We start from the raw sequence: 22,692 nt of genomic DNA on the forward strand, positions 1-22,692 counted from the left end.
CTGAACTTGAGGCAGGATTTTCTCTCTTTGTCTAGTGCCTTCCCACTTAAAGCATCAGAAGAACTGCAGATGTATGTCAATTCCAAAATTTCCAGTTTGTGGGCTCCATCTGATTCTTCTTCATCGTGGATGGGCAATCCCTCTACATGCCCATCCTAATATGGGATTGTCTTAGGGCTCACTGCTTCTCCCTGAAAAGGACTCCAGAACTGACCCCCCCCATCCAATACCACTCTCCTCTGCCTGGCAGAGCTTGTCATCACTTTGAACAACTTTTCCTTTAACTCCTGTCACTTTCTTCAGATCAAAGGTTTGACCATGAGAACCTGCATGGACCCCAGTAGCACTTGCCTCTATGTTTTGTTCAAATTCTCCGAAGATGCCTACCCACAAATCTTTCTCCGGTACATTGATTACATCATTAGTGCTGCTTCCCTCACTCATTTGAAATTGGAAAAAATTTAGCAAATTTGATTTCAATTTCCACACTGTTCTCATCTTCACCTGGTCCATCTCTGACTCCATTTCTTCCCTTTCTTGACATCTGTTTCCATTTCTGGGTGCTCACTGACGGCGACTACAAACTCACTGACTCCGACAGTTATCTTGAATACACAGTTTCTCACTCTGCATCCTGTAAAGACTCCACCCTATTCTCCTAGGGTCTCCATCTCCACCATGTGTTCTGATGATGTTACGATCTGCAGGAATCCTGAGAAATGTCCACCTTTTACCTTAACTGAGGTTTCTCCATTACCATGGTTAACAAAAACCTTAACCATATTTGATCCATTTCCTGCACTGCTGCCCCTTCTCTTTCTTCACACAACACAGATATGATGCTTTGGATGTGGAGGATATTGAGATGGAAAATAAGAACTGGGGGATCCTAAGCCACCATTTCCAGAACCTCCAAAAGGATCCCATAACCAGACACATATTCCCTTTCCCTGTCAGCATTTCATAAGGACCAGTTCCTTCTGGGTCATCCTTATCTACTCCTAGTACATCTCCAATGCTTCTCCACGTCCCCAGGGCACCTTCCCATGGAAGTGCAAAAGATGCAACACTTGCCCATTTACCTCCTCCTTCCTCAATATTTAGGGCTCCAGAAACACCTTCCAAGTGAACCTGCATTGCACTCCATCTAGTCTACCAAATTCACTGCTCACAGTGTGGTCTCTTCTATATTAAAGAGGCTAAATGCAAATTGGGTGACTACTTTGCAGAACGTCTACGTAAAAATGACCCTGAACTTCCAGGTATCTGCCATTTCAACACACTGTGTTCCCTAGACAACATTTTTGTCTCAGAATCATTACAGAGCTCCATTGAAGTTTACAGAAAGCTGAAAGAATAGCATCTCATCTGCTTGGGGACTCTGCAGCCTTCAGAATTTATAGTCAGATCAATCATTTTAGAGCTTTAACACCTCCTTCTACATCCTTTACCCACCCCAATCCCCCCCATCACAGACTGTCATGAAATGGGCTGGTGTCAGCACAGTCAACCTATTTTCATTTACTAATTGTCCCCATTAATGGCTTTTCTCCTTCCCTGGTTTACTGTCAACCAGCCTTTTGTCTGTCATTTCCTCTCTGTCTCTGCCTATCCCAACTCCCATAACCGTCATCATCAACACATATGTTTTCCTAGCTGCTTTCAGTTCTGAAGTCATCATTGAACTCAAAACATTAAATTTGCTTCCTCTCCACACATCCTGCCAGATCAGCTGAATCTCAGCAGTAATTTCTGTTTTTGTTACAGATCTTCAGCGTCTTCAGTTCTTTGCTTTATTAAATCTAATTAATTACTCTTGTATCAGCTTCCCTCAATCAACCACCATGCAACTGATGTAGGGTTCATCAATAATGTCAAGTGACATTTTCTCAACCATACAACTTGTTGATACTTCTTCCCAGTAACCTGGGGTCACACTGCTCCGGACCTCATTACAACTGAATGCCAGAAAGTAACAGACTTGATATCAAGGAAAAACCACAAATGCTGTAAATCTCAGCAAGTTCTGAGGAAGGTTCACCGGGGCCAAAACATTAACTGTGTTTCTTCCTTCACAGATGTTGCCAGACCTGCTGAGCTTTTCCAGCAACTTTGTTTTTGTTAGATTTGGTATCAAGGTACATTGAGTATCACAGCTAGGAGCCTCGAGATCTGGGTTCAAGTTCCACCTTCCACCATAATCTCTGAACAGGGTGTTTAGAAATTATCCAGAAAAACAATCCAATGGCTGCTAAGGATGATATTAGTATTGACCACAATTGCCCCAGGAATACACTGCATATGTTGTTCTGCAATCTGAGAATTCTTCTGTCAATGTCTGAACTCGTGCACATCAAGCTAATTGAATTTGGAAGCAGAGGACAGTTTGGGCTCAAAATGGGTCTGTACCTTTGGTGAGGGAGATACTGGACAACAAAATTAGTTCAAAACAAATGGTAAAAATGGAAGCGGAGTTTGTTACCAGTCTCAGCATGTATAGCATTATGTTGCACATAACACACAATATCCATTGCTAAACACATTAAGCATCTACCTGCCTAAAATGGTGTAGTTTTTTTTGTCAAAAGCAGCAGCAGGCAAAGCTGGCAATTGATGACTTTTACTCATGGGTTTATTGACTCTGCAGTATGGTCCTGCAAACTAAAACTGCTTGAGATTAATGAGAAGAGCAATTTACTCCCATCCCAGTAAAAGGGCGCCCAGATTGCTGCAGTGACCACAGGCAATGGTAACAGTAAGACAGGTGCAATCGTGCGGGGCCAGGGGGCAAATCAATTTTAAAAGAAGGAAAAGCATTAACTGGAACACAAGGTGATCAGTCCAGACTGCCACTGATGGAGTACTCCAGAACACAGTAGGCAGTAAGCAGTCTAGAACCTGGTGGGATGCTCTCACTGGATGTCGCATTCAATGATCATTTTGATAAGAGCTTCCTGGTAGCATCCTGACATTCCAGCATGCCGAGACAGCATTACATACTCAACCAGTGCCTGAATGCCGAAAATTCAGTTTGCTATAATTAGAAACTAAATGATAGGAGAGAAATGTCACAAAGCACCAATACAACAGTGGCTCTTTATTTCTGATATTATTTTATTTCTACTTTTTTGGCATTTTTTTTGTCTTTAATCTCACAAGAAGGGTGTATTCTGCTGTCCTGTCAGATCAGTGTGGATTTGGATTGGTGCTGGTTAGATTTAATCTAACAGTGGTGGAATATGCAAGTGAGCAGGTGGGTGCTCCCAAAAGCTAACATTTTATGCAAATAATTGATTAATGTATGTAAATATATTCCTTTAAGCAATTCAAATTTACATAGAAAATAAGGAGCTTTGGCTACTTGCATAATTAAGCAGGTTATAGAAGTACATGGGAAGAGCATGATTAACACTGAACACTGGACATATCTTTGCACCATTGAAAATGCAAACTATTCTTCTGTGTGGTTTCAGTAAGCTAGATTTTCTGCACATTTTCTATCATTGAATATTACAAAGTAGAATTAGAGAAAGGCATAATCACAATTGAGTTTTTCTGTACTAACATTGCGAATCAACACAACTTAAAAATGCCACTCCCTTCATATTGCAGATGTGTCATAATATTTACCGTTCAGACTCTGGTGGCAGTCTTCAGCAGGCAGGTGATTCAACTGTTCCAAGGTAAGGCAACACTGATAATTCTTGCACAGCCCACCAGAGTTTTGAGTTCTGTCCCGAATTCTAGTCTTATCATGATGGGAACAACACCCCAATGTTAGCCCACCTAAATAAGTCTTAAAATGCAAGTCAAGGGAGTTGGATTCACTATCAATCTCACTGTTTCCAATGCAAAGCATGAACAAGTTGCCTGTGAATTCAACAAATTGTCCAACTGTCATTTAGAATGCGACTTGGGGGTGCTGCTGGATATTCTGAGATCCAGATAAAAAACAAGTTAGCTAGAGCTAGTATTGAGATTATGGTGTCACACGTTCACACCTTTAGGTAGCAGACTTTCACACAGTCTACAGGATACCTACACTTAATGTATTTTTGCTTTTCAAACTACCAGATCTTTAACTTGTTATTGGAGGGGAGGTGGTTACACGATTAGTGTATAGATCCTCAATGCAAGGTGTAAGTAAAATCACCCCCACTGAAATGAACTTCAAAAGCAATGTGATCTAAAAATGACATTAATTGGAGCAGCCTCTGAGCTTGTGAGAACGCAAAAGTTCGTTTCAACAGTTCTTGGAGGTAGAGGTAAACAGCATTGTCCCAAGATGTGGTTTATTTCATTTCAACGTGGCTAAATTGGCTTATTGTATTAATTAGAGAACCAGATATCACAACTTTCTGTCCAACTAGGTGGGCTTCTGTTTTAAGGAACTACGTCAGTCCTGCTACTGTCCTGTTCAATTTAGACTTGGCTAAAAGGTATAGTACACCTTTCTGCTGAAATACTCATGCATAACCTTTGGAGGCATCCCTAGCGTCAGCTTAAAAGTGAAGCTGCTGGATTTTGTTACATACCCTTGAAAAAAAAAAGTATTTTACATATTGGAAGCTTGTAACCTTTGCTGACAATAATATTGGACACAGACATTGTTGAGGGGTAAGGATGCAAGTCATAAGGCGATATCAGTGTGACAATGGGAATTTTTCAACTGAGTCATTCTCAGAAAAGCCCCTCCTCTTTGCATTGTTTGAGTGAGAGTTTCCTATATATTCTTGTCAAGCTGCAAGGACCGTCTCAGATGTACAAACATTCCAGTTGCGAATCCACATTCAGTACCATGCAGTTTTGATACAGTGCTTTATCCAGTCATGGATCATTCAGAATCTAATAGCACCAAAGAGAACACTTCACAACATCTATCCAAACAGAGAAATCTGGCGGCCTAATTTGTATTCTCTTTGCTTGCCATCTGTGCAAACAGTATGACACTTAAAACATCAGTCTGAAATTATTTCAGCAAGGAAGAAATACTAGATGCACCATTCGTGCCAAACACAAGGGAATGGGGAGATGGGAGGAAAGGTTGAATGAAAGATGGCAGAGATGTGTATACAAATGCACTCACCTCTTGACCAATCATAGAGTAGCATGGTTGGTATGAAGGTGAAGTAGGTGAAATGAGGGGTTGGGGTGGGGTGATATTTGCTGGTCACACCATGCTACCCTCTTGGCTGACCGAGGCAGTGAGAGGCACCAGATGAGTACTGAAAAAGTGCTGGGGGAAGACGGCATCTTATATATTGTAGTAGCAATCTATCAAATGAATTCAGAGCTTCCAAATCTTCCAGGCAACTTGAATCATAATCAGTTCTTTTCTTTCGCTTCATCTCCTTCAAAGTAGCCATGGATTCACTCGGGATAGACAGTGCTGTTTCAACATTATTGATATGCAAATCTTAGCAATATAAATATGGTAGTCAATCTCAAATGTAAACTGCAGATCTACATTTCTTGGTTTTTATGTTCTAAACTGTTTAAATAATGTAAATATATTTACACATGATCTATTTGGGTCCTTTTCTGCCCCATTAGATATTCACAACAGGTGCCAGCAAGATAATGTTTCCAACAGTCTGACAATTTATCGGAAGTAACAAGCTACAATTGTGCTGTGGCAAGTTAGATTCAGAAAAAAATACTTTATAACAGATCAAATCCTGCTGCTGAAGGGGATGCAAAGTTCCATAGGTACAGTGAAATCCAGATATACATATTGGCCAATTATTGAATCAGAGTCTGTCCCCGTCAGAAACGGATAGTCAGACCTTACTCATTTCAAAAACGGATGAATACGAAAGGCGATTTAGGGGGTTCGTTTGTTTGAGGTCATAGTTTCTTAACTGCAAGTTTGAAAGCTCTGTGAAAGCTTGCTGAAATGAGTCACAGACTCCCTACTCAAAAGGGGGGAACATAGTCCTCTCCCCCAAGAGCTGATGCTGCCTCTTAAGTTCTCAGCTGTTATGTGGGACCAAGTGGTCAGAGGGAGAGCACACATCCCTCTGATTTTCCTCTTCACTGGCTGGAGACATCTGGTTTCCATTCAATGCCCCTAATCAATTAGGTGAGCTATCAGCATGGGGTACCGTGTGGAAAAAGATAATGTCACAGTCCAAATGCACTGTACCCTTAAAAGGAAATGTGATCATGGAAGATGTATGGTGTTCCATCCATACCTGGATATCAGCGTATATCAGGATTCACTTGTATACACAATACAAAGAGGGCATAAGCACCTGGCTCAACTGGGAAAACAGCCCTGGGAATTGCTCCCCAGGGTCCTGCTACGCATTCTGATTCAGTGGGAATGGGTTCATGAAAACTATCCAACTGTCTAGCACAGCAGTGATTATCAAGTCAGTAACACATGTTCTCAGCGGTCTTCATCTCCATGCCATTACAAACCATATGCAACTCTTCAATATTCTTCATTTAGCCACTGCAAATTGTGACCAGTATTAATGGATCAACTGAGTTACAGAACTACTTGGAATTAGTGAGGAAAGGCTGGAGTTAACATCGCCTCTAAAATATGTCAGAAGACACCGTATTTGGAAGGATTTGTATTTGCTGAGATTCAAACATCTTGGAGACAGGCCAAGGGCTGACCTCCTGCTTGTGTCAAATTTGCCAAATTCTCTAACTAAGGGCATTCAATTACAACAAACAACAAGCTTTCACTAATAAAGTGCCTTAAAAATGTAGAAAAAAAACATATCCTAAAGTGCTTTGAAGAGTACAATAGACAGATGGTAAGCAGAGGAGACAGGGCAGCAGCATTTAGGGCAGAGGTCTGGGGAGGAGAGAACAGGGAACAAGTGATGCAGTCAGAGAAAGAGTCAAATATGTCCATATTTGCAGAAGCTATTTTGATGAGATGGAAGCAGCTGCAAGAGGGAAAAGTAATCCAGAAGTGGGGCTGAAACTGTCAGAAATCTCATTTGCTGGCAGTAATATTGACAACTCATGAACAGCAACTAATAGAATTGGCTGAAGGGACCGTGAATCCCACGTGTCTTACTAATCTTATTCAGTCAATAGGAGATGCTCATCCCGCCTGGGGCTGTCAATCCAGAAGAAAAACTAATGTTCAGATACATGATTAGAGAAACAGAATTGCAATAGTTAAAATTTAAACTGTTCAACATTACCTTTTATAGGACTGTATTGCCCAGAGCCCAATCCTGAATTTTATACTGCATAGCAGCCACAGGCCACTCAGTCTCCCTCCTTTGTCCCGATAAAAGTTGCTGAACTGCTGGTTGGAAGGAGACAGCTTATGTGCTTGAATGTGACATTCTAATGAGGGTTTCACACAAGAGCCCTGTCTGTTAAAACAAAAATAAAGCTGCGCTACAATTCACCAGTATTTCAGTATGAAACACAGCAACATTGGAATCATAATATCAATCGGGCAATTTGGGCAAGTTCTTTCATCCACAAGGATTTCTGGGCCAACAAATAGTTGGAACTCCTACTGCAAGACCAACTGCAGCATTGCAAGCAATAATTCTCCAAACATCTTCCTCAGCAGATTCTGCGACCCCTGCACATGAGGTTAGGAACTGAGCAGTGAAGTTAATATGCCAGTCCTTATCCTCTGGCCCCTGTAACAGTGATCCAACAAGAACTTAGTCACAAGGAGTTGTACAAGACTGCGCTGTTGAATAAGCACAAGGTTCAGTAAACACGAACCTTCTCTAGTGCTGGAACACATTGGCCTTTAGTTGAGACATTAGGCAGAGGTTACCTTAATGTGCGTGTTGGGTGAATTTTAAGATGTTCGGGGGAGCTGTGTGGATGGCATTTCTGAAGGTTGAGAACAAATTGGACAAAGAGAACTCTACATCTATATTTCTGTGATCTTTTTTAGTCATGTGCTGTTCGTATTCCAGGAGCAGTGCTCTACACCCAGCTGGCACCTCTGAATGAACGCCAATCCAAGGAAGCTTGTGTGCAGAGCCTTACTGTTCACTGCCAGTCTCTATATTTCATCAGTAACAAACAATAGGCTGTCCTGTTTGGGAGCTGAACAAAGAATCACACATTGCACTGACCACTGCATTGCATTGAATCTACTGGTATTATTCTGTCAGCAGCCCCTCAACCCATCAGAGAAAGTTATCAGCCAACCTGCAGGGCTCTTGTTGGATACTAGGTCTCCAAGGATCTACACAGCATTGGCACTTTATTTAAAAGATTCAGCCATTAGTTGGAAAATGTGGCAGATGGGGAAAGTGACAAAATAAACACCAAATTGGGAAATTCATGTCTGTGCAGCTTTCTATGAGGTTATCCGAGAATCTGACAGTTGCTTTTAGGAGCAAAGTGCTCTATTTTCCAAGTAGCTCTACTTTCTATTTGGAGATTGTATGTTTCCTGTCCCTGCTCCTCTGGCACAAGCCCACGTCATTCTGTCAGCACAGCATTCTGTGGCTGTGGTTTGCTGCTAATGTTGTGGGACTGTGGCACCAGATGGCAGCGGCACAGCAAGAAGCTGGCAATGGGATCCCTGTATGATCCACAAACAGCCACTCCAATGTCAGAGACTACTTCAGTACATTTTCATTTTACTTTAAACAAGGCACCAGCATTACATCCCAGTCCCCAACCGTTATCCTGGCCTTGAAATCGTACACCTCAAGCTGTGATATAAACACATGAAACATAATTTGCAGAAAATTAAGCTACAGGTAAGCAAGACCTGAAAGATCACATTCTGATCCCCACCCAAAAGCATAGGCCATTTCCAAGAGGCTTCCTCCATGATCTCTACTCCAATGGTGGGAGGATACTGGGAAGCACATTCTCCCAAAACAACAGTCTATCATCTAGTCTCAATGGTCTTGGGAACACTGCATGCAGCAAACTAATTAGCTGTTTTTGTTTACAAAGAGGTCATGCCTGCTTTTAGAGGGCACCCTCTTTAATGGCCACTTAGAAACCAATTTGACAATTAAAGGGCCAAGTATAAGCCAGCAAGAAGTGGGGCAGCGAGCCAGACCATGCTCAGAATTCGAGCTCATGTTTGTGTCACTATGTGCTGCAAATCTTGGCAGCCACGTCTAATCCTTTCCTATGGATTTGAAGGGAGTGATACCAAGTTGCCAGGCGGCAGACCTAACACTTAAAATAAAACGCTGATCTGAAGTGGTTTAGCATACCACCAGCAAGATAGCAACCTGTTGTGTCAGTGACCCAGCAGATTGTGTTGGGCGTCTGGGCAAGAAGTGGGGCTAATTAACTCAGGCTGGTGAGGTAGAGAATAACACTGATGATGGACGATAAAAGTTAGGCTAAGTGATGCAGTGTAATACTCTGTGCAAATCTCTTGCATTAGGCAGGCAGCAAATGTAATTATGCCACAAAATCGCAGAAGCATGAAAATGTGAGGTTCGAAGCAGATGTAAAAGATGACTTACTCAAACTAGACACGGCTATGATATGGGACAACATCTACACTGATATGGTCTACACGTCACCCTCCAAAAGCATAATTCCCGATACCCTATATTTGCATTTCAAGTCCTTATAAAACCTTGTGGAAAAGGCCCTTTCTCCCCTGGCTGCTGATCCTTTTTATCTATGAGTCATTTGCTTCTGCAAACGTGGTTATCTTTACACCAAAGTCATCAGGACTGAACAAGCTCAACCTGCCTTCTGATAGGTTGAGGTGAGAGCTATAAGATTCCTCAACCAGTGGTCTGTGCTGTTCACTTGATTTAAAAAGAGTAGAATGTAACTTCAGCTGTAATGAATCAAAAACAAATCTCTGGTCAGGATAACGAGTGATCATCTCGTTCATGCCCAAACGTATGGATCACATGTAACACTTGGGGTTTTTTTTGGGAGGGGGATTTGATTGTTGAAGTACTGGTGCTCATGCCCAATCTCTAAACAAACCACAGCTTTTACACTACTTCCCGGACACTTAACCTAACAACTGTCTGTGGCTCTTCTGCAGTGTGTATCCTTGTTGGGGGTGATGGGGGCATGGTGTTCTTTTGCATTGATGTTGTCTGCACCAGAAAGCTGCCCTGTGTTTCCACTGTTTCGAGTTCTGCAGTGGAGGCTCGCAGCACTCCTTTTCTCTCCCACAGGCGAGCAGGGAGACTCTGAAGTCCACTGGACCCAAAACAATGGTGCTCAGAAGATATCTGGGCACATCTTCCAGTCTTGGGTTTCCTTGCACTCCCAGTAGCCCCCTTTGTAAACGTACATGTCGTCTCCGGTGATGGGGTCCTCTTTTTTCTCGAACCATACTGGTTGGTAGGGCTCATATTCACTGCCTGTAAATGGAGGAACATGCATTGTTACAGAGTCTAGCACAATTTCAGAATACCCAAAAAGTACTTCACAGCCAATTAAACACTTCTGAATTATAGCTACTATAATCACATGGGAAACAGCACATAATGCCTACACAGCAGTATTCCCTTTAAGTCCCATCCTAAATACCTGCTCAAGACCCCAAAGCCAGTGTCCTGACTTAGAGACAAGAATGCTACCACCTGAGCTAGTGCTAAGATAGCAGATGAAAGTGCATTTGTACACTCCCAGTAATAAGTCATTCTCAATATTGTGAGCACACCCTCTTTCCTTACAGTGATATCTCTCTTCTCACATAACCACTTGAGGTTACAGGACATCGGAATTGTCCTCCTTGTCTGTAAAGATTATTGCATTTTGAAGTCTGATCTCTGTGGGAGATGCTAGTTTTCCTCAGAGGTCCACACATTAAGGCTAAGGTGGGCAGACGCGCTGGAGTCTGATGTGAAAGTTCAGAGTTCTGAGATTACTCGCCAGCACCATCCAGTGCCTCTCCCAGCTGCAGCTGAGCCACAACTGGGACATGGTTGACCCTCACCTTCCTCAGCAGCTGTCGCTGCCTCTGCCTCCCTCAAGCGCCGCACAGCTCTCTGCTTCTCCTCCAATCGCTGCTTTTCCACATTCGCCTCCTCCCACTCGCCATTCTCCATCAGACGTTGATCCGGTCGCAAGCGACTGTCAGTCGGTGCTGTTTCACTCTCCATTTCATTCAGGGTCAATGCCAGTTCAGAGAAGTAGTACATGTTTTCTGCATTATCACTGCAATAGAAGAACCAACAATTATTGGATATCTCAGCACAGCAATCCTGTATGAATGGCATTGGAAGAAGGTGTTGCATAGATTCACCAGAATGATTAATGGATTTCACTATGTGGTCCAGTTGAGGTCTTTGCGGAAGAACTATTTCCCTGTGGAGGCCACCCAGAATAAAAGAATAGATTCTTCAAATTCAAGCGAGGCCATTCGGGATTTCAATCAGGAAATGCTTCTTCAGGCAAGGGAGAGAAAATCTGGAACTCACTGGGTCAATTAAAAATCTTTATAACAGAGATCAATACACTTTTACTGAGTTAGTTCCTTGGGTACTGAGCAATATAGAGGGTAAGCGTATTAATTGAGCTAAAGTATGAATTAGGAAACAATAATCAGGATCGAAATGAATGGTAGAACAAGCCCAAAACTGCTGAATACATTATGAATTTCATGTTCCCAGGGCCCATCTATGCCCGAAATCGCAAGGTGCAGAATATTGCAGTGACTGGTGTTACCTTGCGTGTCTCTAAAAATAATAATGACTTGACTTGTACATTGTGACAAATACAATGGCTTTAGGAGGTGCATTTTGTTCCTTTTATTTAAATGAAGGCAGGCTGACGCAGGCGCTGAGCAGTCTGCTTAAAGCCAATGAAGTAAACAGCTTATGAGGTCTTGGGGCTTTTTAAAAGTTAGAACAATAGAAGAAGCCTGAATGGGTGGGGTCAAGCTCCCACAGAATCAGGATTTTTTTAGTTTTACTTTTTTGTGGTTTTTGAGATCTTGAAGCTGGATGTGGAAGCTCTTGTTCCTCTCTCTCTCTGTTACAGCTAAAGGCTTAGGTTCTCTTCCTGCTGCTAGAATTGCATGTGAAACAATCTATTTTATTGCATTTGCCTTTGCCAAGGGTGTGTTTATGAGATGTTACTATATATTGGAACAGTTAATTAGTAGTAGTATTATCTTGTTAAGCATTTCAACAGAGTTATAGTTAAGCCAATTCTTTTGTTTTTGCATTGTAACTATAGTATAAAAATAGACAAAATCAAGTGTATTTTGCTTAAAGTTGAGTAGTTCGACCAATTGGATTGCTTCTGGAATGTAACGCCTTACACTTGATGTTTAAAATAAGAAAAAAAAAGTTAGGGTTTTGGCAATCTTCATAATATATTTTAAGGAAGTCTCGCGTTGTCCATAATAATATGAAGCACAGTCACAAGATGAACTTGCAACTGTACATCATCATTAGCACAAATTGGTCCACAATCATTACAGAAAGAACAAAAGTGAATAAAAGAATGAATAGCAAACCATGAGAGAGAGACAGGGCATGTGATTAAAGGTTTGATTGCAAATTGTGCCATGACAATGAGATTTAGGAGAGAATTCTCATATGTGAGCCAAATAGCTAACTGCTATGCCACCAAATGAAGGGAAGGATGGGCAGAATGGAAAAATTGAGAGTTTCAAGAGGGGCAAAAGGTTGGAGGCATTGTGGAAATAAAGTGCGTAAAGTCATGGAGTGGCAGGAAAGTCAAACTCAGTCCTTAGACACAGGGAGACAGAAAACAAGGTTGAGCTGGATTTCACAGATGTCTGGGTAGAGCTAGATGAATGTTGAACTGAGTTCCAGATAATGAAGGATAGGAGACTGGAAAGTAAGATACTGGAGAAACAGAAATGCACCAAGAGTGTGTATAAAAGTTTCACTGTCTCTGGGGACTAGGTAGAAGTGAGGGCAGACTACAGCGGAGTAAATGATTTCAGTGCTGAGTAGGATGTAGGCTTAGAAGTCTGTAGGCTGCCACATCCATGTGCATTGATAATGCATTGTTTCATTTTCTCTGGAGTGTCATCCACATGCACGTATGATCAGGCAGTTTGAGGTCACTGGCCTCAGAATGGTGTTTCACACCTGTACAGGTATTAGGAGTTGGGTGGGGGTGGGGGGAGAAAATGTGTGAGGGCAGTGGTCGGGGGATGGAGTGATCAAGGTTGGGAGAAGAATTTGGGATGCTTTTGCTCTCTCAGCAAAGGTTAAATACTGCATTCTGATTGTTACATGTACTGAATCACATTATTTCAGTCAAAGGAATTTACTGTACTGATCTGCATAGCTCCGTGGACACTGGATCTTCATTGGAATGTCCAACAGGGTAAGAGGTTCGTGATGTTTCACCTCCTCGTGTTGGATATTTCATATAATTCTGCAATTGTCTACGGAAGTATCATTTTGTGCATGGTACAATAATGATGCACCATGGTGGACTGAGACGGTGGCAATTAACCAGGGAGGGATCTGCCATCCTTACCTGGTGTAGCCTACATGTGACTCCAGACCACAGCAATGAGGTTGACTCTTAATTGTTCTCTGGGCAATAAATGCTGGCCTAGCCTGTGACACCCACATTCTGTGCGGGAATTAAAAGAAAACTATCAAGCCTTTACGTAAGTGAAAGGAAGATTACGAAAGGGTTAATATCCCAGCACAGGCGAGGCTCTCTGGTGCCCAAGTAGAATTGGGAAGAATTGGATGAAGAGAGTTAATCCCTTTTGGTGGGCACAAGTCCTGCAACATCAAGTTACAATTGGTTGGAAGCAAGTGAAAAGATTAGTCTTCCCACAGATAAATCTGTTCAGAACAGGCTGTGTGTGTGGGTCAATGTCTAGGGTTGGATCATAAAATCCAAAATCATGACAGAGGCCCATGATTGGCTCTTTGAAAGGGCACTCGGTTGGGCATTAGGGGTTTGTCTGGGATTACAGCACAGCGTACTCAGCAGATCTACAAAGCCTGATCTACAGTGAGCTTGCAAAGTCAGCAACAGGTACTCACGGAAGAGTGTACTTCCTCCACAGCACTTTGGGTGGCAGAGTCTGGTAAACAGTTTTCTGTTTGCCCTCGCAGCTGGTCCCATCTTGACTGCTCTCCACGACCTTAGCAAACTCCATCTTCTCATCCCATGTCCCCGACAAGATGTAACTGGCTCTGCCGTCTGTGTCCGTCACTACGCCTGTCACCTAATTGCACCAGGAGACAAATATCCTCTTGTCATATTACACCAGACTTCCCCAAATTCAGAGAGAGGAGGCGTTTATTGCATCAATCTAGCCATCCCTACAACTCCTGTCATATTTTGCACTGCATTGACTGTGGAAGGAAAGCCTACAGGTGATAGGAATCATTGCACAGGATGAAATTTATTCAAATCCTATCTGCACCAACATGCTCAGTGTTCCCTGTGTACCATCACTGTAGGTATCTCACTGAGCTAGGGCTACGGCTACACCATTTAATCCACGAAGGTGATTTAAAGTTCAAAGGTCAACACAAGCACCCTCTGAGCCAGGAATAATGGCACAGTTTAGGTGAACAGAATAGATGCATTCGGGAAGAACCTTATTCAGCACATGAAGGAGAAAGGTATGGAAGGATATTGTGAAACTAAATGACGCTTTGTGGAGGAGGTTCACGTGGGATGGAAACACTGACCTTCCCAGTTATAAAGAGAGGTCAGTATCTGTGTTGCAAATTGTTTTCAATTCTATATTCAGTCTCTGTGTACCACACAGGCCCCGAAAAGCTACTGAAACGTCCACATGAACTGGAAGAATCCCAATAGGAGACAAAGGGGCTAGTGGAGATGCTGTGTAATGGAGTAACATCCTGTTTAAGTGAGACTCAAATTTTAAATCAATCACTGACCAAGTGTTTGTGGCCAAGTCAACTGACAATTTGAAAGCTATCATCGATTATGAGTAGATTTTTGCTTACTTGAGTTGCACACAAATGCAGCTCCCATTCAAATCGAGCTACCCTCTGCATATCTCTAAGCAGAGCCTAGCTGATCCATGGTTTGGGACTATTACATTACCCTTCAGTGAACACAAATATCTAGGTGATTTTGATAATCATATGTTACTGAAATAAGTCCCCATTACCTTCCTTTTGCTAAATAGCCTGTAGTGTACCGAATAGAACAGGTGATGAAAGCAGATTGCGTAGCAAATTCCCAAAAAGAAATCTGGACAAAAGCTTGAAAACATTGCTGGACTAGAAGAGGGGAAAAGGAGACGGCCGAGACTAATCATATGGCTTTCAAAACGCCAGCACAGCACAACAGGCTGAATGGGTTGTGGTAGAGCTAAACGATTCTCTGAACTGCTTTAGTCACAGAGTGAGCAAGACAAATCTCCCAAAATTATTCATCTTCTCTGCACCCCAATGAAAACATCACTCACTCTCCTGAAATTGCCTGGAGACAAGGAGCTTGCTCCAAGTAGGAGGGGGAAATAGATAAATTTAACTCTAAATGATGAAACGGTAAGGTTAGACTCTTAGAAGCCCAGTTGAAATGAAAGCTACAAGTTGTACAGAGAGAATATTCCTGGTTTTCAGCAAGCTGTGGTAGGATCACCTGCCTAGAGAAAGAGAATGTATAGAAACACACATTCTACAACTTTCAATAATGCACCTTTTACTGTAATGCATCATTTCTGGTGACAATTACCAGGGTTCTTAATGAAAAAGAAACAAATTGCTGAAAAAAATTCAGCAGCTTAGGATGAGGGAGTGAAATAGATCCCCTCACCATAGTTAGCAGATCCTTATCTTTTGTTCACAAAATGTTCCACTTGCTCCTCCTTCCCCTCTGATTATAGCATAAAAAAACAAATTTTCCAACCCCTTTCATTCTGAAAAGTTGTATTGTATTTGCTCCTCTCTCCACAGATGATGCCTGAACTGCTGGGTTTCTCCAGCATCCTCTGTGTTTGTTTCAGACTTCTAGAAGCCATAGTTTTTTTGATTTTATGTCAAGCTCCTTACTGAACTTTGTGCATGGATACTGAATGGTTTTGTATTAAGTTGCAAGCAGTGATAAAGTTAAAACCCACTTTTATGTAATAGTTACACCAAATAAAAAATTCCTGGCTTTCAGCCAATGCTTTCTCGAATGAAGTATTGAGACAGAGCTGGGCTAGCACTCACCTTTCTGGCACATTCCCGTGAGAAGTAGCTGTAGGGACTGAATTTGAGTTGACACTTGTCCTTCGTCTGGTTATTTATGATTTCGATCTCGCCTGACTAAAAGGACAGAGAGCATGATTATACACAGAATGTGTCACAAATTTTTAACCATAAGTGAAATTGACTGACGTCCTGAAGTTGAGTGAGAACTGGATGTGGTATACTAAGCTGTCTAAAGGCATTTTTATCGATTAGCAATGCAGATTCATAGAAACCCTGCACTAGCTCAGTCTGCAGTGAGGCCCTCATCTTATAAAGAGGTCTAATCACAAGTTGCGCTTCTGCTGTCTATGTGGCAGGTGAGGAGGCTATCTGGAAATGTCAAAACTAAGTTCCTATCTTTTCCTTGACGTTGGTAATCCATGGGCCATGAAATGAATGAAAATGAATTGCTTTAATTTTTTAAATATATCATTTCTGTTATTAGTAAAAGGTGCTGGAGTATAGCAACTTGAACACTTTTCACTCTTTTTGCAGTGGCAACAAATTACATTCTATTCTAGGATAGGGGTCAAATTTTAATGAAAAAATATAAATTTCACACCTCTATGTCTATTCAGATAGAATGACATTGGTTGTCAATATTTTTAAAGCACTTTTATCAGGAATAAGTAATAGAAGAGAAAACTTGAGCCCAAACCCTAGTTCTGCTTCATGTTTGACTTGGCAAAAGGTGGTAATTATAGCATTACTGTGGACTGGAGCTTGTTTTGCAAACTGCTCTCAGAGTGCAGTTGGTCTTCCTTCAAATTCAGTTCATTATTTCATAATGAACTGGGTCACCATGACAAGATGCTTCTTCCTTCCTGCACAACCACAATATATTCTGAAATCAGAGGAATATCTGGAACCAATAAAGGAAAAATATTGAGGTTGGTTGGCTTGTCAAGCTGGTTTGTTGTTCCACAGACGTTTCATTACCGTGCTTGGTAACATCCGCAGGTGAAGCCTCTGATGAAGCGTTGGTGTGTTTTCCCACCTGGGGTCCGTCACGATGGATTGCCTCACTTCCGGGTTTCCTCCGTAGTGGAATGTATACGGGGTTGAGTTCAGTGTGTTTATTAACAGCATCCTTCCAGGAATTCTCGTGCTTGTCTCTGCCTAGCCTGTCCCAGGATCTTGGTGTTGTCCCAGTTGAATTTGTGGTTCTTCTTGTCCATGTGGATTGAGAGTGAGAGAGTATCGGTCGTGTCTTTTAGTAGTCAGTCGGTGTTCATGTACAGTGTGTTGCAACACACTGCAGCAACATGGAACTACACCAAGAGGAGGAGGAATACCTCTTCCAACTGTTCAAGGATAACGGATATCCAAAGAACTGGGTCAGGAGATACCTACAGGAACAGCATCAGAAAGATTCTACACGCCCCAACACACTCATCGCACTACCCTACATCAGGAACACGTCAGAACTCACCACAAGACTTACACAACCGCTGGGCATCAGAGTGGCACACAAACCCACAGCAACCCTACAACAAGTGCTCACCCGAACTAAAAACCCACTCCCCACCACAGACAGGACCAATGTCAATGTCATCGACAAGATCCCCTGCAGAGAGAGCGAGAAACACTACATCGGACAAACCGGAAGGAAACTAACAAGAGCACATGAACACCAACTGGCTACAAAAAGACACGACCGATACCTCACTCATCTCAATCCACACGGACAAGGAGAACCATGACTTCAACTGGGACAACACCAAGATCCTGGGACAGGCTAGGCAGAGACAAGCACGAGAATTCCTGGACGCATGGCACTCCACGAAGCAGGCTAATAAACACATTAAACTCGACCCCACATACATTCCACTACGGAGGAAACCCGGAAGTGAGGCAATCCATCTCAACGGACCCCAGAATTTAAAAGCCAGGTGGGAAAACACACCAACGCTTCATCAGAGGCTGCACTGAGGATGTTACCAAGCACGGTAATGAAACATCCGCGGAACAACAAACCAGCTCAGCGAGCCAACCAACCTCAACACCCACAACCCGAGCTACAAATCTACTCCAAAACCTTAAAGGAAAAATATTTTGGAATTGCAGTTCCTCTTCAACTTTGACCATGGAATGGACGTATCGCCTTGTTTTACTGAGGAAGGCTTATACCATCTTTTCTCAGACCACAAGGTGTTATGGAGACCAAACAACATTAACGTAGTGCTAACTTACATGTAGATTGTGACCAACAGCAGCCCCAGTGCAATACAACTCCAGCAACATATGTGCAAATGCTTTTTACATTTAATTCTTCCCTTATTCTCCTAGCTCTGCTTCTGGAAGCCAGCAAATGTTGCTGGGCTACTCTGCCTAGGATTGAGATGGAAATCTCAGCCAAATCCAAGCTCATTTTCAACAACAAAAAAAAAAGAAATAGCTAGAAAATCCCAGTCTGCCAACATCTGTGGAGTGAAATCAGAGTTAACGTTTTGCGAGAACTCTGAGGAAGGGTCACTGGACCTGAAACGTTAACTCTGATTTCACTCCACAGATGTTAGCAGACCTGATAGGCTTTTCTAGCTATTTCTGTTTTTTTTTGTTGAGAATGAGCTTGGAGCGTTAATGTTTCAGATCCAGTGACCCTTCCTCAGAGTTCTCGCAAAACGTTAACTCTGATTTCCCTCCACAGATGATGCCAGACCTGCTGAGCTTTTCCAGTAATTTCTGTTTTTCTTTCTGATTTCCAGCATCTGCAGTCATTTCGGTTTTTGTCAAGCTCATGCTCACTCAACATCCATCCAACTGTACTAGCTTCAAAAATCTGAACACATAAAAGGGCCATCTATAACATCGGTCATTGCTCCACCTGATATTACCTGACTTAGACCAGACACTGCACCTACCTAGGTCTACTTGGCATGCATAAAGCATTTGGGGCACAATGAATTAATTTGGTTTGCCTTCTTTTTACATCTAGACGTATGTTGAGAGTTATACTTGTGGAAAACAGGAACAGAAGCAGACAATTCGTTTCCCTAGATCTGTGCCACCATTCAATTAAGCTATGATCGGCACTTCATTTTTCCACCTTAGGTTTGCATCCTTCATCTCCTACTGAACAAAACATTTCCAATCTCGGTTCAGGAACTTCCTCTCCAGAAGAACTGTATTGGGGGAGGGGTGGGGGTCACTCCTTCCAAAACCGCCATAGCTAGATATGTTTGTGATGCTACCAAGCCACTCTAGATGATAGGCACTGTGGCCCATACCCAGAATATATTCTAAGATTCAGGTAGCCTCAGTGCTTCTTGCAAATGGTGAACAGCTATCCCGATTTTAGCAGAAGACTCCAGATATTTGAAGGGATCTAAAGGATCGCCTTGGTAGTGTGCGCTTTTGTCATTTCCTCTGCAGAGGTCAACTATGGTTGGTGTGCCCAATTTTATTATTTTCAGTCTTTTCTGCAGTGGGTTGATACAACTGAGCGACCTGCGAGAGCATTCAGAGGGCAGACAAGAATCAACCCCACATTGGTGTGTGTCTGAAGTCACCATGTAGGCCAGACCAGGTAAAGACAGCAGATTCCCATCCTTATAGGGCAGTGAGCCAGAAGGGGTTACGCAAAAATCTGGTAATTTCATGACCATCAGCAAGACTAGTTGTTCATTTCAGATTTATGAATTAAATGAAGTCAAACTCCCCCATTTGGGACATTAGCCTGGCTCTCTGGATTATTCATCTGTAACATTACCACAATGCTACATTTCTACCTGCAATGGGAATGATTTATTTTGCATTTTCCCATTTCCATGGTTCGTGAATGGATGGACACAGAGGAATGGTGACCCACTATTTTCCCTAGTTCAATGACCCTTTCTGTAGTTACCTGAATATCCTCACATTTAACTCAAAGAAATCAATTTCTGTTCTGAGCCACACGAGAGAGTTTATAAGTGCTTTATGCTGCTCTGTACTGACCTGGTCAATCCATAGCTTGCCCACGATGATGTTGTGCACTGTGGAAGTGACCTTCCTCCACACATAGTGGTTACCGCCGGAATTAAACTGTAAGTGAATAGCACCTGCAGGACAACAAGAGGCAGCTAGAATCAGTACAGACAGGAAACAGGGCTTCTTTCATATGGTGATAATTCATAATTCCGCGTTTGTACATTCTAGCCTCTATTTCACCAGACTGATGGCAGAGACCATCAGTCAAGTGCTCAGACAGGAATGATGTCTAACTCCCTGGCAATGCAACTGGCATATTCCCTTAAACAGCGTCTAGGATGATCAGATACCAAGTCACAGAGCAGTCCCCAAGATGTTATTTCACTTTTCTTTCTGTTTGACTGAGAAAATGAGGTTGAGGGTGGATATAAAACAAGTTTCAAATGAACAAAAAAAAATGTTGAGATGTATTAATCCAGATCTGCAAGGCCATTAGAATAACGCTGGAATTACAGAACACAAGTTGCTGACAATAGCTAATTATCCAGTAATATGAGCTCAACTTTCTCTGTACACAAATGTGACTTGGTCTGCTGAAGGCTTTCAACATTTTTCTGTTTTTGTTAAACATTAATAAATGGTTTTCAGCAGGATGGAGGGAGGAGGGACTGATTTTTGGTGAAAATTCCAATCAAGGGCATTATGCATCAGCTAAATTCACTTGTTTATTTTCAAGCTGCAAACACACTGTACCTTGTCGTCTTTTACAGCTGGGTCCATTTTTCCTCATTTTCACACCATACTACAAAGAAAAGGATGTGATTTCTTGCAATTTACTCAATGCTCATCCAGATCACATGGAATACACACAAATTATTTATAAAACTGTGTCAAAGTTAGGAAACACAGGGTGGTGGTGAAGAGTTACTTTTCAGACAGAATGCGGCCAGCAGTGTGCTGCGAGAATCAGTGCTGGGTTCACTGTTTTTGTCATTTATACAAGCAATTTAGGTGTGAATGTTGGAGGTATTGTTGGTAACTTTGCTGATGACACCAAAATTTATGGTGTAGTGGATAGTGATGAAGTTTACCTCAAAGTACAACAGGACCATGATCAGATGGGCCAATGGGCCAAGGAGTGGCAGATGGAGTTTAATCTAGATAAATGCGAGATGCTACATTTTGGAAAGACAAATTCAGAACAGGATTTATACACTTAATGGTAAAGGCCCTGGGGAGTGTTGGCAAAGAAAGAGACCTTGGGGTGGAGGTTCATAGTTCCTTGAAAGTGGAATCACAGGTCAACAAGATAGCGAAGGAGGCATTTGGTCACTGCATTGAATGTAGGAGTTGGGAGGTCACGCTGTGGCCGAACAGAACATTGATTAGGCCACTTTTGGAATACTGTGTGCAATTCCGGCCTCACTGATATAGGAAAGATGTTGTGAAACATGAAAGGATTCAGAAAGATTTACAAGGATATTGCCAGGGTTGCAGGGTTTGAGCCATAGGGAGAAGCTGAATAGGCTGGGGCTATTTTCCTGGAACGTCAGAGGCTGAGGGGTGACCTTATAGAGACTTATACAATAATGAGGTGCATGGGTGGGGTGAATAACCAAAGTCTTTTCCCCGGGGTGGGGGAGTCCAAAACTAGAGGGCATAAGTTTAAAGGCGAGGGGGAAAGACTTAAAAGGGATCTAAGGGGCAATATTTTAGAACAGAGGGTGGTGCATATATGGAATGAGCTGCCAGAGGAAGTGGTGGAGGCTGGTACAATTACAACATTGACAAGGCATCTGGATAGGTATATGAACAGGAAGGGTTGAGGTATATGGGCCAAATGCTGGCAAATGGGACTAGATTCATTTTGGATATCTGGTCAGCATGGACGAGTTGGACATCTCTATGGCAGTCAAGAGTGCTTGGGCAAATAAGAGATATCCAGGTGAACTTTATGGTCCACAGAGGGATCTGTCTCCCACCTTTTACTATGAGAAAGTTTCTCAACAAAGCAATTGTGCAATTTTTATTTTTCCAGCGCTTATAACCTGCGAGACTAGAAGCGTGGCAGGTTGGAGTCTCACTAAATAATTGTTTTGCATGGAAAGTATTTTCAGAGGGTTGATGATTAGGACAGGAGGAAACAAGACAACAAACTTTTATTTTCTGTGTTTGCAGGCAATTGTGGGGAACAAATGGAACAGGAGTTTTTGTGGAGACAGCAAATCCTCAAGCAAGCACAGACTGAGAAGAGTGATGGGTTTGATACTCAGCCCCTTGTGCAGACTGTTAATCATAGCTGGCAATCTGCTGGCTACACTGAACTCAGTGACAGATACCTAGTGATTGGAAGGCGTTTTAGTAATTTTGTGACAATCTTTTTAAATTAAGTCCAATTTTTCACACGTTGCAAGAGAGTAGCTTTCCCCAGCAGGATCTCATGTGAACAGAGAACAGTGAAAATCTCTTTATTGCTTGTAACAAAATAGAACTTATCATTTTGAGAAGTTTCAGCATTTAGCTGTCACATAGTGACACGCACAACCCAATATGACAGGAATGCTGATCCTTAATCATATTGACTCCTTAGCAGAAGAGCTATATCTGAGCAAATTTCAGCCACAAATAGAGACCTCTCATTAATGACTGCATGAAATCCAACAGAGCG

At 42.3% G+C, this 22,692-nt stretch overlaps 1 protein-coding gene across 7 annotated transcripts in view; it reads right to left on the reverse strand.

Annotated features, from left to right (window-relative positions):
- Positions 1-3,096: 3,096 nt before the first annotated feature.
- Positions 3,097-22,692, reverse strand: part of LOC125463998 (oxysterol-binding protein 2-like) — a 315,453-nt gene continuing 295,857 nt past the window's right edge. For all 7 annotated transcript variants that reach the window (XM_048555891.2, XM_048555890.2, XM_048555889.2 and 4 more), the window contains 5 exons: positions 20,052-20,155; positions 16,092-16,187; positions 13,938-14,122; positions 10,886-11,106; positions 3,097-10,307 (listed from right to left, as the gene is read on the reverse strand). In XM_048555891.2, the coding sequence (XP_048411848.1) occupies positions 10,165-10,307; positions 10,886-11,106; positions 13,938-14,122; positions 16,092-16,187; positions 20,052-20,155 (749 nt within the window). In that variant the 3' untranslated portion in view covers positions 3,097-10,164. The remainder of the gene's footprint in view (positions 10,308-10,885; positions 11,107-13,937; positions 14,123-16,091; positions 16,188-20,051; positions 20,156-22,692) is intronic.

This window comes from Stegostoma tigrinum, chromosome 26 (assembly GCF_030684315.1).
Source record: "Stegostoma tigrinum isolate sSteTig4 chromosome 26, sSteTig4.hap1, whole genome shotgun sequence".
NCBI lineage: Eukaryota > Metazoa > Chordata > Chondrichthyes > Orectolobiformes > Stegostomatidae > Stegostoma > Stegostoma tigrinum.